Source organism: Panonychus citri, unplaced genomic scaffold, assembly GCF_014898815.1.
Source record: "Panonychus citri isolate SS breed McGregor unplaced genomic scaffold, ASM1489881v1 Contig00095, whole genome shotgun sequence".
Classification (NCBI taxonomy): Eukaryota; Metazoa; Arthropoda; class Arachnida; order Trombidiformes; family Tetranychidae; genus Panonychus; species Panonychus citri.
In genome coordinates this window covers 221313-238426 of record NW_026515500.1, presented here as the reverse complement: position 1 = coordinate 238426, position 17114 = coordinate 221313, and the positions used below count along the sequence as shown (strand labels likewise).

Below are 17114 nucleotides of genomic sequence, written 5' to 3'. Positions count from 1 at the left end.
AGAAATTTATAAATTTTCATCAATCAACATGAGCTTGACCTTGTATTCATGTTAATTTAGATATATCCAAACTTTTTCTTGAATATTTTCCTCATGATTTGTGCTTTCATGTTGTGATTCAAGCTCATGATCATTTTCACCCAAAATGGTTTCATCATCACTTAATTCAAGTGAAATTTTTTTCCTTTTGTTAATCGTTGGCTCCATTTCGTTATAGCTTGGCCTTTTCCTGTCTTCACGATTCGTGTCATAAATTGCTTTTGCTATTTGCGTAACACATTCTCGATACTCCTTGAAGTTGACATATTCTTGTTCAAGTACTTGATGAGCATGATCTTGAAGAAATGGAAATAGATCCATGATTAGTTTGTGAAAGATGAATTTACATTTGCCTTACTTATTATTGTATCAATGATTTGCTGCCCATCATCGAGTCTCTCTTTACCAGTCAAGGTTTCAGATCCAATTTTATAAATAAAGTTATCTAGTGATAATGAATCACTTAGCTCGCTTCCTTGTTTCAATTCTCGAGATATACATTTTCTAAAGAATCTTGATACAATGAGATGAGGGGTGTCGGCTTGAATACAATAACCATAACTGGATAAAGGTACCTCAATCTTTCCATCTATCGAAACGATATCCTGAAAAAGAGAACATGATCATGGATGAATATTCAAGTCATACATGAGAGTTGTTTATCTTGTACCTTATCTTTGAGTTTCTTAACCTCAATTTTCTTTTCAATCGTATAACCAGCATTTCTCGATTTTGTTTTCTCATTTGCGTCAATTTTACTATCAAGGTTCATGATGGCCTGTAACATGTGCTCGAATACGGGCTTATAAGGCTTTGTTGATCTCATTGTTGGAATCATTTGCTTAAGGAAACTTAACGATGTTTTAAGATTATCGTCTTTCTGTTTTTTCTTCGCTATAGCAGCATTCTTGATTCTAGCCATAAGCTTATTATCAGCAAAGTATTTCTTGATTCTAGATTTCCTGGTTTTCATTCTCTCTTTTCCATCTGTTTGATGCTCGGTCACGATCGGGTTACCATCAAGAAAACCTGTATCATCATTGTTACTTGTACATGGATCGACTAAAGTGTCAACCTCGTAGAATTCTTCGGTTCTTGATGAAGTAGCTTCTCCGTTATCATGATAAATTCTCGTTGTGTTTCCCATCTCTTCTTGTTGCTCTATCAACGTTTGGTCGATGTCTCCAAGATCTTGATTAAGGTTTTCGTTTTCTTTCAAGAGATGTTGAAGAGCTATTACTAGAATCTCTGATTCTAATGCTTGTTCGATAGGTATCACCGAGGTACATGAGTATATCAATTTATCTTGCTCAATCAATGTTACATCAATCAACTTTTCACGTTTTGAAATAAACTCAGTTAACACCTTTTCAAGTTGAGTTCTAGATGCTAGAAAGATAGAATTTCCATGAATAATGAATTTGAATGGTTGTTTCAAAACTAACCTGAAATAGCAGCTACTTTACCAGAAAACTTTTTCTCGCTGATCTCGAACTTGATAAATCCATTTGTGTTTACGTTCATAATTGATTGAATTTTCTCTTTGTCTACAATGATGATACATGGAATCAAGCCATCGTCAATTGCATTCACAGAAATCACAAGAACGAAAATATTGTAACTTTCACAAGTATCAGGAAGCGAGTCTACAAGATCTATTAGTTGTAACGATTTACCCTTTTTCTTTTTTATGGCAACGGGCTTTCTTGAATTCTTCCTAGTAGTTTTTTCCACGGTTGTTTTTACTCCTTTCATGTTCAAGAATTCAACCAACGTTTTTTGCCAAGCTGGAACAACGTTACGGTAGTTTTTTGGTCTTTTAACTGAACTTGAAAGCATAAAACTATCACGAGATAAGCTTGAAAGGTCACTTTTTATTAGATGATACATAAACAACACACAAGAATTAAGTAATAGAAACGTGATTTACATGTGTTGTTAACCAGTTTTGGTGGGAAAAGGAAATTGATAACAGGAAACAAGATTAGATTGTCAAGTAAACAAGCAATTTAAACCTAAATTTTTGTAAAAATAGCTATCATATCAGCATGAATCAAGTTTCTTCATCAACGTATCAACGATCTCTTGTGAATTCGAGAAACGATTTTATTTCAGTGCTTCGTGAAACATTGGATGAAGTATCTTCACATTCATTTCATGAACACGTAGATTCCCATGAACCACATCAAGAACAAGGACCAAGTCAACTCTTAGATTCAATTTCTTCATCTGGTTCAACGTTTCATGAATCAGAGATTAATCTAAGTAAGTTAAGTGAATGTTTACTAGGTCATCTTATTTGGAAAAGTGGATTAACCAAATCTCAAGCTAATGATGTTGTTAACATGATAAATATTTATTTGGAAGAATTGATCCAAGAAAAAAATCCGAAATTTGCGAGGATTCTGGAATGAAAATCTAACTTCCTGATTAAGGAGTATTGTTTTATCTGTGACAAAAAACATGTACATGGTTCTTATTACAATGAACCGAGAAACTTTTTGCCTGTTTCTTGCGACGGTGGGTTGTTTCATCCATCTTTAACGACTGGTTCATATTTCATCAAAATATCTATTATAAAGTTACTTGAACTCGTTATGCCTAAGCTTCATCATCATGTTCAAGTAAATAATCATACAGAAATTCTTGAAAGTATACAAGATGGAAGTTTATCAAGACAAGCTCGTGTTGATACTGAATCTTATACATTCACATTATTTACCGACGAAGTGCCAACATCTAAATCAAGTCATCTCAACGCTTTTCCGATATTCTTGACACTTAACGAGTTGCCTGAACATGTACGAAAGCAAAATATTTTTCTATGTGGAGTATTCTATGGCAAGAAAAAACCAGAATTCTCGATATCATTTTTAAGACCGTTTATCGATGATTTCAAAGTTCTTGAAACTTCTGGAATAACTTGGACATGTAACGAGTCTAATATCATCATCAAGAAAAAGTTCAAGTTGACTTGTATCATCGCAGATGCTCCGATGCGTGCATACTTAAGATCAGTCAAGCAACATAATTCTAGATTTGGATGTGACTGGTGCAAAGTTGAAGGAGTATATTACAAGGGCTCTATGCGTTATCGACACATACAAGATAATATTCTGGTAACACTCAAAAGAAATAAACAAGAATTTATTGATTTTTCTTTAGGAAATAATGTGGCGGAAAGTGTTAGCCAATCCATCAAATCTCATAGTATCTTACATGATCTTGATTCATTTGATTCCATAAATGGATTTTCTGTTGATATACTTCATGCAGTCTATCTTGGAGTGGTGAAGGACTTGATAACAAGAGCATGGCTAAATAACGATTATCGTGGGAAAGGATTTTATATTGGGTCAGCGAGAGACATGAAAAACTTGAACAAAAGATTTCAAAACATCAAGGTTCATGCGGATCATCCACGATTACCAAGATCATTTGCTGAACTGAGCGATTGGAAAGGAAATGAGTATGGTTCATTTATGGCTTATTATTTTTATCCGGTTCTCATGAATATTCTACCTACTAAATATCTTGCACATTTTGGTCTACTCGCTCAAGCAATATTGATTGTTCAAACCATACCAGTTTCTCTTCATGAACTCGATCAAGCACATGAGATACTATCAAAATTCGTGAAGCTGATTGACGCGTTATATGGACTTGAATTTTGTACTTACAATAGCCATATTTTATTACATTTAATTGATTCAGTACGTTGTTTAGGTCCAGCTTGCTCCATTTCTGCTTTCATGTCGGAAAATGAAATGGGCAATATAAAGAAACGTGTAAAAAGTTTTTCAAATACGGCTCAGAATATCATGAACCTCTTCTCGATAAAATTAGCTTGCAAGCTAGATCTTGAGAATTTGGTTGATCTTCATGAGCATGAAAAAATATTCTTTGGTTTGGATCATTCAAAGAAACTAATTGTACATGGAGCAGAATCAAGAATAATGGATTACAACTTACTTAACTATCTCGAAATACATGGAATCGATGGTGATCTCACAGAATATACGAGTTATAAGAAGGTTAAGTACAATAATAAACTTTATACAACCACTCACAACGACTTGAACATGAAAACACAGAATTCATGTATCATGGTTGACGATAGATTTTATTTGATATCAGAGCTAATTCAAGTTCATGATAACATGATATTGTCTAGATGTTTTGAACTAATTTGTGAAAGTGATTCTCTCGAGATAAGTGCAAACCATCAGACAACTACAATTAAATGTAACGTTAAAACAATACGAACAATCACAAGAGTTGATAAAACGGATTGTTTTTTCAGAATAAATCAGATTACAAGTAAAATCATGACTTTCCAGTTACATGATAAGTACATGTTAATGATTCCTACATTGAAAACTTTGTAAAGAGATCATGAAAATAAACGAATGATAAATGATATTTGAATGAATGAATGTATTTATTGATGAACATGTTGTGATCTAAATCGTCAAAATTTTGAATTGTAAAAAAGTTGAAAAAAAGAGTAACATTTTTATCATGTACACGCTTGTACAGATGGATTATCATGATATGAAATTTTGATTACGTGTATCAAGCTTCATGATATTCAATTTTTATCAAGAGCTTCATGAAACTTTTTACAATCTTGAAGTGAATGATCCTCTGTACAATAAGGGCAATCATGAATTCTCCAGCAACCGAGCTTGCATTTTTTTTGATCGTGCCAAAGCCAACAAAAGTTTCTAGTCGGAACAAAACAACTGAAATTTTCCTTATGAGGTAGAGCCATACCATTTTCGATTAAAGCCTGGCCCCAGTCTATCTCCTTTCCATCTATCTTTGACTTGATACGTACAAAAGTTTCATCGGCGTACATGTAACTTCGTTGAACAAATACTCTTGAGCCATGTTTCTTGATCATGTTATTCAAGAATAACTTTGAACATTTCCGAATTCCAGTCGGGAAAAGAAAATTGGACAATGGCTTGATATCCATGAGCTTGGCCTTGAAACATGTTGCATTAACAGTTGGCTTGAATGATGGTATTTGACCAATTTCAGCTGGGGACTTCGCGATATCAAATCCATAGTCTTGAAGATAAATTCTAACAGTATTTGTTTCAGTATTGATGAACCTGACCGATCCGCGTTTACAAACAGTTCTTGATTCGTATTGATCATGAACGATAACATTATCTCCGCACCTGTAGTTCTCAGCTTTTACCCATTCATGTTCATGTTCCTTGATATATTGTAGCATCGTGAGTCTATCTTGTACTAGTTCCGGTGCTTCCATCATGATATAAAAAGGATCAAAGATTCGAGTTACTTGAACACCATGAAAAACATCGTCTCTTACATCGATCATTTGTTCTGCTATCGGCCATGGAACACGATCTTGGTAAATATCAGTAGATATTGAATCATCAGCTGCAACTGTGGTTGACTGAATGAATAAAGCGCGTACAGGTCTTCTCTCCGTGTTCTTGGATGTTGATGGTGTAGGTTCTTGTGGTTCATGATTACTTGTGTTAAGTTGAACAGGAGTCTTGGGTTGACTTTCAGAGCTGATGGTCTTGTCAGTGTTACCGGCTTTAAGTGGAGTTGATTGCGATTCTGGTTCAAAATACGTTCCTATTTCTCCGACAAGAAACGAGTTTCCTTGTTCTGTGAACGTGAATCTACTTCTCAAAGCTGGATAAGAAGGAATGCTGTCACGATAATTATTCATGAGACCTGAAACTTGATTCATGGTATTCACATGGATAAAACCTTTTTTGATCCAATCCAATATCGAGATATAATTATTGGTTGGAGCTTCAAATTTTTCACAAAGCTGAAAAGAAAATAAATATGGTAACAATAAATCATGATAAATGCTTTCATGTAACAAGCTTACCTTTTATTGAAGTTTAAAAGCTTGACCAAGCTTTCTCTTTCATAATGTCTGTGATTTTACATGTTTCCATTTAGCTAGAATAAACTCAATAGCTTCTTTCTTGGATTCTTCTTGTTGGAGTAATTCACTTTTTGTGATCAAAAGCTCGAGTTTCTTGACTTTGCAAATTAAAATACGTTTCGTGAGATATGCTGTGTTCATGATCGAGTCCCAATTACATGAATCATGTTCTATCTTTTCGGCGTCAGGATAAACGTTTCTGCACTCAAAGCAAACTTTTTTGTCTTGATCCTTGACTTTGAAAGATGCAAGAAACGATTTACATTGATCACATGTAGCTTGAAAATCACGATCCAGTGTTATCGGCTTAGCGATACATGGTGTCTCGATCCTATGAGAATGTAGCATGTGTAGATGATCACCACATACATGACCATTAGGAATACATTGGCACACGAATTGAGCAGGATATTCACACCCTTGGTCATGATATTTACATCGTTGGCCAATTTTCAACTTGATGAAATCTTCTGGCTTGAGTGGTAATTCACAATCGATACACTTTTCATGTCCATGGTCATGACAGCTCGAACACATCAAATTGGCACATGAATGCATAAATATGCTTTCATTTAAAACACTTTTACATCGTGTACATGAAAAGTCAAATGACACGCTTTCATGTAAGCGTTTTAATGATGTCATGATTATCTAGATAGATGAGACAAAAAAATTAATTAGTTATCATGGTACATGTTTCAAGAGCCAACAAGTTAACTTACCTCAAGTAACTCGATTCTTGATGATCAAGTGAGTAATTAAAGAAAAAAAAATTCTTGTCACAAAAAAAACGAATAAAAATTTGAATAAAACCGGTAGCAATTGAAGCTTTTAAAACGTTCTTCTTGAAGAACAAATTAAACACAATCGAACAAATTGTCAAGAGGGGTCGTCTTGTAATTACGCGCGATTCACGTTTAAAGAGATTAGCGCGAACATCAAATTCAATCGCGAAAAAAATTTAAAAAATCAACTCGAATAGTGAATTTTTACTAAGCGAGAACAAGTTTTCATGATCATGCCTTCAAGTGCACAGAAATTGTCGCTTGAAAATTTAGTTTATTTCACGAGCACTTGCGCCTTTTCATGAAACAAGTTAATGGTTGACTGGGTTAGTTTAGTTTAGCTAATAATGAAATGAAATCTCTGGACCAGAGACTCTGGTGACACTCCAGTTAAAATGGCTTAAGGTCGATTGTTGAATTCTTATAATAAGTTATTCTAGCTTTTAATATGTCAAATTATGTTTTATCAGCCAACATGATTGCCATAATCTGATGTTAAGGTCCCTTGTCAAAAACAACACAATCAATAGAAAAAGAAACAAAGTGATAAATATTAGATGGATAAGAAAAAATCTTTACAATTGTTAATCATATTTTACTTATTATTGTTAATTGATGAAAAATCTTTCCATCTGAACATTTCATGCTTTTGAAAAAGGCTTGCTTTTGCTTGTTAAAAGGATCACCGGGTGATCTTTACCATTCACACATTCACCAGTAACTGGTTCTCAATAGAGAGCGGTTTCAGGACATTTTCAAGCTTCACATTTAGGGAAATTGTAATAACCAGCACTGCAATGATTACACTTTGGTCCATTGAATCGAGGTGCATATGTACACCGACCAGTCGAGTCACAGGTTTGATTGACCGACCCAACAGGATCACAGGCACAAAGAGTAGGGAAAACCATAGTGAAGGGATTTTGTCAAGTAATAAGTAAAGTTAAGACATAAGTCACTATTACTTTGTTAATATCACCTTTTCAACTATCAATTGAAACAGAGTCACAACTGTTGAAAGTATCAATTTAATTTTAATTCTGGCTTCTCTTTAGAGATGATAATCAATATCAATAGAGACAAAAACCAGATAAGAATAACTTAATGGTAATTTTTAGTTAGAAAGTAACAACAGTTACGCTGATCTTTCACAAGATGCTTACCTGCCCTTCACACTTACAAGTAATAACAGTTCGTATACAGAATTCACTTCAATTGTCTTAAGATATAAACTTGGTTGAATAAGACTTTATTAAAATAGAAGAAAATGAAAATATCAATGATTAGAATGAAATTCTAATAAGAACACAGAATAAAATTCACTTAAGTGAGAAAACGAATCTAGATTGAAAGTGTTAACTATTAATAGACTGAAGATACATTTGTTGATTAGATTTGTATTTATACTTAATCCATTCAATTGAATATTTTTTTATCCGTTGGTAAATCTTGTTAATTGATAACAGACAATTAAGTCAGAGATCAAAGATGAGTTAATTTGTTTTTCTAAAGAAAATGATTAGTTAAGTTTAATTAAAGTTGTAATGTTTGTTAATTGTAATTAGTTAATTTTTGATTAAATGAAAATGATTAATTAACTAAAGTTAAATTTAAATGAATAAAATTGATAAGTGAAGTGAAGGGTTAACTCTCTACACTACAATAGTAACCCAGTTTACATTTGTCACATCGATCGCCTTCGACTCCAGTTTTACATTTACATTGACCATTTTCGGGGTTACAAATGTCATCAGTGATTCCAAGGGGATTACAATCACACGATTGACACTGGGGATAGTTATAGAATCCAGCTGAACAATATTCACATTGATGACCGATAAAATTTGGGTGACATTTACATTGTCCAGAATAACGGTCACAAACAGCTGTAGTATTATCAGGATCACATTGACAAGGTTTACAGTTTTTAAGGTTAATCGCATCACCATAATAATTATCAGCACAATATTCACACGATCGACCGGCAGTATTATTAAGACATTTGATACATTCACCACTGAACATATCACATGAACCAGGATCCTTTGGATCGATGTTGCCGTTACATTGACAAGGTTGACAATAACTTCCACGAGGATAACCAAAGTGACCTGCTGAACATAATTCACATTTTTGACCACTGTAACCTGGTTTACAGTTACAAACAATTTCTGTTTGTATTCGAGCATTTTGCCGAACCTCACAAGATTCAGCGAAATTGTTTGGCATTGGACAAGGACACATGAGACAATCGTGAGGTGTACCAACAGTAGCGTTACCGTAAAATCCTGATTTGCACAGTTCACAATGATCACCGACCGTTTCGTGTTTACAGTTGAAACATTTTCCCGTTAGAGGATCACATTCGTTTGAGTGACCATTGCATTGACAAGGAGCACATGAGCCCAAATAAGGTCCATTTGCAACTCGATAATAGCCACTGACACATTCCTCGCAAGAGCTTCCCTTGTAATTGGGAGGACAGATGCACTGTTCAACTCGAGAAGCCAAAGATCCGTTAATATTTGGTAAATCAAGCGCTGAGTCAATCGTGAAATCGGTTAAAGTAACAGAATCCATTGATTTGAAATAAGCCGCTCGAATGTAAATCGATTGTAAATCAAGAAGTAAGGTCATAAATTGTGGTCGAGAAACTAAGGTTGAATCGGTAAGGTGAACAAATTTACTCTCAAGAAGTTCAATTTCCATCTTTAAACTAATTCCTGGTGCTCCAGGTTGTTCATCACGAGTAAGTGCGATTGAGTAGTTTCGTCCAATCAAAATTATATCGGGTGTAATTACAGTATCTTCGGCATTCGAGCTTGAAGTTTCAAGAATCGTATAATTTATGAATCCACCATAAGATGTCAAACGATTACCAAGGAATTCATTGGGCACCTTAAAGTAAATGTTACTCAGAGTATCGGCTTTCGGTAGTACATCGGACGTGTCACCGCGACTAAATAATCTTGGATTTATCTTATATTCACTTTCATTTGGTCCTGATTCAATTTCCAAGAAACTGATTCGTTCACCTGACTCAGTGAAATCGATGTTAACGGTTGACCAATTGGTGTAATTGGTTGCTCTAATTGGAACACTTTTAAATTCGGAACTTCGACAATTTTCTGTTGTACCAAAACAGAAACACTTTGTACAACCTTTGGGATTATTTTTCTCCAAATTGTAGGTACCACGTTGACAAACATCACAATTAGGACGAAGGACATTTTCTTTACAATAACAGGTTCCCGATTTACGATCACAAATATCCGTTGTACCATCAAAGGGACAATCGCAAACACGACAAACAGGAAAGTCAAAGTATCCCGCTTTACATGAATCACAGGTTCGACCATCGTACTTTTCTTTACAATCACAGGTACCAAATTGAGGGTCACAATGAATATTACGATCTTTGACGCCTGCAGGGTGACAGTAACAAGGTTTACAGCCCATTTTGGGATCAATACCGTAAGTTAATGGTGCGCATTTGGCACAATCACTTCCGACGACATTTTTAGCACAAACACATTCACCAGAAACTGGGTCACAATAAGCGGCGGTTTTGGGACAGTTACAAGGTATACAATCAGGGAAAGCATAATAATCTGATCGACAAGCATTACATGTCCGTCCAATGACATTTGGTTTACAGTCACATTGACCTCCAAGTGGATTACATGTGTATCCCTTTGAACCTTCGGCATTACAGCTACAAAAAGCACCACCGTTGTTGAGACCAGTCGTCAAGGTGAAAAGAGCTTGTTTACAGAATTCAGGTGAAGAATCGTCAATATAAAATGCATCTTGAACACAATGTTTCAAGAATGCAGTTGCCTTGTCGACAATAGGAAGTTCCAAATGTGTTGAAAAGTTGAATGCAACTGGTGGACCAGTGAACGAGTGATCAGTGTCAGTCACATTTTCTCTAAGTATACTGGCCTCGAAGTAAGCTTGAGGTAAGAAAACAATGTAATCGACTAAAAGTGGCTCGTCGGCGGACAAAGATGCTTTCCAAGGCCTTTGAGCCGCGAAAAGATATAGAGGTGAAGTTTTATCCATCGATAACAAGTATTTTTTAGGTGCACTCGTCGGGGGAAAAGTGATATTGATATGTTTCGGTGGCTCGTTTTTATTGAAAAGTGTTAGATTACCAACAATTGGTTCTGTTCCTGGATTATGATAGTTGAGAATAACCTGATAGAATGATGATCGACCAATGGGAAAATCGATTATCACCTTTTTCTGGAGGTCAGAGAATTTGGCATAACCTTTCCAAGAGAAACCTGGAAAAACGGTCTCATTATAATCATAATGAACGTTATGACCATCTTCGAGTTCATAAAGATACTGGTAAGTTGTGTGATAATAGTGAGCTTTTTGTGGACGGTCACATCGTATACCTGTAATTCTGAATCTACACTGACATAAACCCGTTCGTGGGTCACAAGGACCACTCCGAGAGCCTCCAAGATCACAGTCACATGGAACACAGCTGAAATTGTTCCCAACGGCAAAAGCATAAAAACCATAAGCACATTTTCACGGATATCATCAGTTTCCGGTCCCTCGTATGCACATTGACCTGATTCACCATCACAAGCATCTAGACCATTAAGTGAACTGGTGAAATTGGGAACAACTCCAGCGGGATTACATGAGCAACTTTCACAAATCGGGAAATTGTAAAAGTTTTTCTTACACTTGTCGCACTTAATACCCTCGAAGTTATCTCGACATTGACAGACACCATTTTGACAGGTTACACCATAAGAACCCGCGGGGTCACAATTACAAGCTTCACATTTAGGGAAATTGTAATAACCAGCACTGCAATGATTACACTTTGGTCCATTGAATCGAGGTGCACATGTACACCAGCCATTCGAGTCACAGGTTTGATTGACCGACCCAACAGGATCACAGGCACAAAGTGTACAATAGGGAAAACCATAGTAACCTGGTTCACAGTTGCCGATTTCCAGACCTTTGACAATATTGGAATAAGTTTGATTAATAGCCTCTGATTTTTTTAATTGTAAGGTGAATAAAAAAGACAACAAAACCCCGATCCTCCAATTCATTGGTCTCACATTAATCGATACACTGGTCACAATCCGATTTATATTGAGATCTTGTTGTCCATAATTTTGAATTAGATCAATTGTAAGAGTCAATAAATTTCTAAGTCATTCATCAGATATTGATTTTGAACGTAAAAAACAATAAAAAAAATCATCTTTCTACGTAATTGTTAGTAAGCTTCAGTTATACAAAGCTAATGAATATATTTTTGCTTTTTGAGCATTTTCCTTTAATGATTAACTACACCGTGGTAAGAAAATTCGTGTGAAAGGGATGGGGGTCGAACCGAATTTCGAAATGTAAATGTTTCTCTGCGCATCTCTAACCCCATTTCCCCTCACACGAACTTTCTTACCACCCTGTACACTGTAGTACCCACTTAACACTTCTTACCGAAACACCGTATTCTCAATTAGCAAAACAACCAAAGCTCTTGATCATCTGAACCCAATCCTGAGTTAAAACGATTACATGATCTTTAAGTTTGATGAATTCATACAAATCTCTCATAAGAAGATCGGGAATTTTTCTTATCGTTATTTGTGACGAGAATCGATCATTGAAAGAGTCCAAAGCTCTTTGAAACTCGTGACGACATTCAATCCTCGAGAAAGAGATCGGTTGATAATTGTGCTCGATTATATATTCGATTGTATTTAGTTTTATATTTAGTTTCATGATAGATACTAGACCAGTATCGTACATTTTCAATGTCAATTAGCGTTAAATTGACTTCGACCATTAAAGACGATAACAAGCCGATACGATTGAAATAAAGTTTACTTATAATTTCTCTTATGAGAAATTAGTGAAAAGCTTGAAAAGAAAGGCATTTTGAATATGATCTCTGATTAGATTGATTAATATTCTTGATTGACAAAAGAAAATCAATAATATGAAACAATCGATCCAATCAAAGGGTTGAAAGTTTCAAATAAATGAAAAGTAAAAGAGCAAAAAGTGTCTACAACACCGGGGGTTCCCAAGTGGTCTCCCTCCCAAGTACTAACCCGGCCCGAAGCTGCTTAACTTCGGAGATCGGACGGGATCCGGTGCTTTCAGCTTGGTATGGTCGTAGACGAAAGAGATGCCAATAAATGTCCTTATAAAACTTAAAAAACGATTTACCATTGCGACAAGTGAAATGATCTATGAATTTTTACAATTTTTTCTTTCAAGATTCGTTTCAATATGCCAACATATCGTGCATCAGCATGTGGACTTGAGTTCTTTAATTTTTATATTGTGAATACGGTTGTTAGAAAGGCTTTGGTTTAGTTTAGTTAATAATGAGATGAAATCGCTGGTGATACTCCAGTTAAAATGGCTTAAGGTCGAATTTTGAATTCTTAATAAGATATTCTAGCTTTTTAATATGTCAAATTATCTATTTTATCAGCCAACATCAACATGATTGACATAATCTGATGTTAATCACACTCAAACTGTAAATCAGCAAAAAGTTAATCTTGCCAATCAGTAATTCATAAATTGTGTCTTTTAATGATTAACGTCTGAGTAATTAACTATACTTTGATTATTAAAAAAAATGTCCACTGTAATCAAAGATAATCGTTGGAACTGATTGTAATGTCAAGAACTGTCAGAACGAAGACAAATTAACCTTATGCTCGTTAAACTATAAAATTGTTAACCATAACTGATTATTATCCAATATCAGTGAATTTCTATTAATACAAAATAACGATAGAAACAAATAAACAAATTAACCCGAAAATTTCAAACCAACTGAATCAGAAAGATATTTAGGTTCAGGGGGAGGCTCAGTAAAGTGAGAGGCAAAAGAATTGCAGACAGAGGAAAAGAAAGAGGATGATAAAGATGATGATTAGTGTCTATTTTCACCTTCTCATCTTTTTCCTTGAAAAAAAAATTCATTTGTAAAAAAATTCTTGGATAAAAACCAAAGAGGAAGGAAGCATTTGCTATAATTAGTCGATGGCGCATCTTAGATAAAGATGAGGATGGAGATGATGAAAGAGAGAGAGAGAGAGAGAGAGAGAGAGATGTTTACTCATAATCTTAATCATCACAATAACTTAAAAGTTAAATTAGTTCCTAATGTATCATTAATAGAGAAACGACTCTGGAGTTATCATGTAAAAACGGTGACATAGATTTACTTTACATTAAATCAACAACAATTAAATTCTCTGTCTAAACCTTACCTTGCTTATTAAATTGTTACAAATTTAATTGCTGCTTCTCCCAACAAGTTTACACCTTAATCTTCCCTCTGTGATTTGGTTAATTGTGGTGCCAAGTTAATGGTTTCAAAATCAACTCGCTTGATTAATCAAGTCTAAGGTGTTTAATGTTCAGGTGATCCAAATTTATATATAAGATTTGAAATTGTGATTTGAGTTAATATTAATTCAAATAGTGTTCATTGTGACAAAGTGATTAAAAAGTTATCAATGAAAAAGGAAATCAATTTGAAATACTAATTGTAACTATTACAATGATTCATTTAAATTCATCTTGAAAATCTAACTGTAAGTAAACCAAGTGACCGAAATAATTTTAATTGTTAGTCTTAAATCAGCTGATTACCGAAGGATAATCAAAATTGACAATCACAATAATCTTGTCCAATGATTGCTAATATAATTGTCGGTTTCAAGGAATTAGTTTCGGTGATAAAAAGTCGGAAGAGTGGAATCGAAATCAATAGTTAAATTTTGATAATCTAATCAATTGATCATCAATTTTTTTTGCGAAAAAATCACAATTACTCATTAACTTAGAAATGTGGTAGATTAAAGTTAATCCTTCCTTAATCCTAACTTAGAAATCCATATGATTGCGAGATAATTGAAACAATCCCAAGAAAATTAACTAATCCTTGTGTTAATTGTCTACCATTATAAATGATTAAGTTATTGTTGAGACTGAAAGTGTTGCTTTGATTATCCTTGAGATTTAATTTACTCTGTTAATTATTATTATTCTTAGGAAATGATCAACAAGTTAATCTAATCCTTTACAATCAATTTAGACAATTTATATTTTTAGCAGTTAAAAGAATCGTAATCATCACAATCATTAATGATAGAAATGATCAGCAAATTGGTTGACTAACCAAATTTGGCAATAATAATGAAATATTAATTTAGTTTCACGATTGCTGATCAACTAATCATCTGATAGCAAGGAAATAAAAATTAGTTCAATTTGATTCATGTTATATTAATACAATGTTTCAATTAACATAAACCTAATCCAAATCAAATCAATTTACAATTAAAACAAATTTCTTACAAAAATAAACATTCAGCTTGATGAGTTGTAACACTAATCAACTTGTAATCATAATCATGTTGATGATTTATTGATTCACATAAAAGTTACAACAGTAAATTTAAACTAATAGTTAAATTAGATCAACATTTTCAAGTGATTACATTGATCACTAGTAATCATTAACTATACTGTAGTTATTGAAGCGTAATTGTCAATAAATATGAATGAAAACTCTTACAGAATCACAATAAGAATCGTAAATAATAATAGTAATAGTAAAGAGCCTTTGATTAGAAGGGATTTTTTTTTTACTTCGGAGAAAAAAATCTTAATCAATTACTATTATTATCCCGATTCCATGTTCATGTTATTTGAGGTGAAGATTTGATTTTAGGTGTTGGTGTAAATAACTAGAGAGTTTTTTTTAGTAAATTAACTGTAAACAAATTGTAATGATTTACACGCTTAGAGATGTACAGGATGCTTGGGATTGAGAGATAATTCAAAAAGTGTACATTTTCTTGAACAAAATTCAATGGTGGCAATTGCTTTCCAATTGATATTTTAGAGGTTACAATATGTATATAAGGTGGAAAAGTGTACTCGTAGTAAAATGTTATGTTGACGATGCTGATTAGTGCAAGTAAACATTGAAGATAAGGATGATAAGTTAGAGAAAAGATGAGAAATAGAAAGTATTTTATGCGTTGGTGATGAAGATTGTACATACATACACATGTCGAAAGGCAGTAATCCAAGACACCGAACGAAATTGAAAACTGAATTTGTGTCATTATTAGTATTTGGAAGATTAAGATGATAAGAAAGAGAAGATTGAAGAGAGAGAGAGAAAGAGAAAGAGAGAGTGAATAAGATGACGATGTCCCTGGAAAAGATCCAATAACCTATTAGGCTGATTCCCTATCGTCGTTTTCTGTGGTTAGTGGAAAAGTTTTTTTACCGTTAACTATTAATAACCAAAGTTTCTTTCTCCATCTCTCTGGTATTCGTTATTCACCATCATCATCTTCAAAGCTTCCTACTCAACATCTTCTTTGTCAACCTTATTAACTCTTTCTAATCTTAATCATCTTTCTAATATCATCATTATCATCTTACTTTATTTCTTGTTCCGTTTTCCAATCTTCTTCAATTGCAAGACATTAGGTAACCTTCACACTCACTTTGATGCGATGGAGAAGCGAAATCAAATTGAGAAACATTTCTCATCTCAATCATCATCATCAAAGATGATATTTAAAAATAATCAAGAGCAACAATTAACATCAACAAGAGCAACAACATCAACAACAACGACAATTCAAATGATGTCTCAACATTCAAATAATATCAGCCTAATGAATAAAGATGTAAGTATTTTTGTATTAAAGTCTTTGATTGACAACAGAAAATGTTGATAATTGTTGTTTCATCTTCATCTTCCCTTAGGGCATGTTCAATGTTGACCAATTTGAAAATGGTTTAATCAACGATTCCTCATTTCGTCAAGCTTTGATCGGCTCGATTAATGATGATAATAAGTTAGCTTGGAATACATTTCATGGGAATATCGATGAAGACAATGATGAATTTAAATCATCCACAGTTAATCATCAACCCTTAATGGCTCCTAAATTAATTAGTAAACTTAAAAATGGTATTATTCTTGAAGGATCCGATGTTACATTCCAAGTGAAGTTAACTGGTAATCCTAAACCATTAGTTTACTGGTTTAAAAATGGTTCTCCATTGATCTGTTCAACTCGAGTTAATTGTTGGCAACAAAAGGATTATGATGATCAATCTCAACAATTAAATCAACAGATAATCACAATTTTACACATTCATATGGCTCTACCAGAGGATTCTGGTTATTATACTTTGCTCATTGAAAATGATTTGGGTCATATCGTAACATCATCACATTTAATCATTGAACCAATGGATGAATTGACTCGTTTAAAATATTTCACATCCAATTATCAGCCAATCAA

General features: G+C 33.8%; 3 protein-coding genes and 1 non-coding gene across 4 annotated transcripts; all 4 read right to left on the bottom strand.

Annotated features, from left to right (window-relative positions):
• Positions 1 to 51: 51 nt before the first annotated feature.
• Positions 52 to 1878, bottom strand: LOC128388108 (uncharacterized). The gene is made up of 4 exons (XM_053347467.1): positions 1485 to 1878; positions 710 to 1428; positions 398 to 644; positions 52 to 335 (listed from the first exon to the last, which is right to left on the bottom strand). Exons 1-4 carry the CDS (start codon positions 1876 to 1878, stop codon positions 52 to 54), a joined length of 1644 nt encoding a protein of 547 aa, XP_053203442.1.
• Positions 1879 to 8358: 6480 nt separating this feature from the next.
• Positions 8359 to 11010, bottom strand: LOC128388060 (laminin subunit alpha-like). The gene has a single exon (XM_053347411.1). It carries the CDS (start codon positions 10831 to 10833, stop codon positions 8413 to 8415), a length of 2421 nt encoding a protein of 806 aa, XP_053203386.1. The 5' UTR covers positions 10834 to 11010; the 3' UTR covers positions 8359 to 8412.
• Positions 11007 to 12062, bottom strand: LOC128388069 (laminin-like protein epi-1). Its single transcript, XM_053347421.1, has one exon. It carries the CDS (start codon positions 11853 to 11855, stop codon positions 11007 to 11009), a length of 849 nt encoding a protein of 282 aa, XP_053203396.1. The 5' UTR covers positions 11856 to 12062.
• Positions 12063 to 12817: 755 nt separating this feature from the next.
• On the bottom strand, positions 12818 to 12936 carry LOC128388173 (5S ribosomal RNA). The gene has a single exon (XR_008325223.1). It is a non-coding gene; the product is annotated as a 5S ribosomal RNA (ribosomal RNA).
• Positions 12937 to 17114: the final 4178 nt, after the last annotated feature.

Coding starts and splice junctions, on each gene's coding strand:
- LOC128388060 (XM_053347411.1), bottom strand. CDS start 10,833: ATGGATAAAACTTCACCTCTATATCTTTTCGCGGCTCAAAGGCCTTGG.
- LOC128388069 (XM_053347421.1), bottom strand. CDS start 11,855: ATGAATTGGAGGATCGGGGTTTTGTTGTCTTTTTTATTCACCTTACAA.
- LOC128388108 (XM_053347467.1), bottom strand. CDS start 1,878: ATGCTTTCAAGTTCAGTTAAAAGACCAAAAAACTACCGTAACGTTGTT. Junction 645..709: donor TTAAGAAACTCAAAGATAAG/GTACAAGATAAA, acceptor TCTCTTTTTCAG/GATATCGTTTCGATAGATGG. Junction 336..397: donor AATCATTGATACAATAATAA/GTAAGGCAAATG, acceptor CATTTCTTCAAG/ATCATGCTCATCAAGTACTT.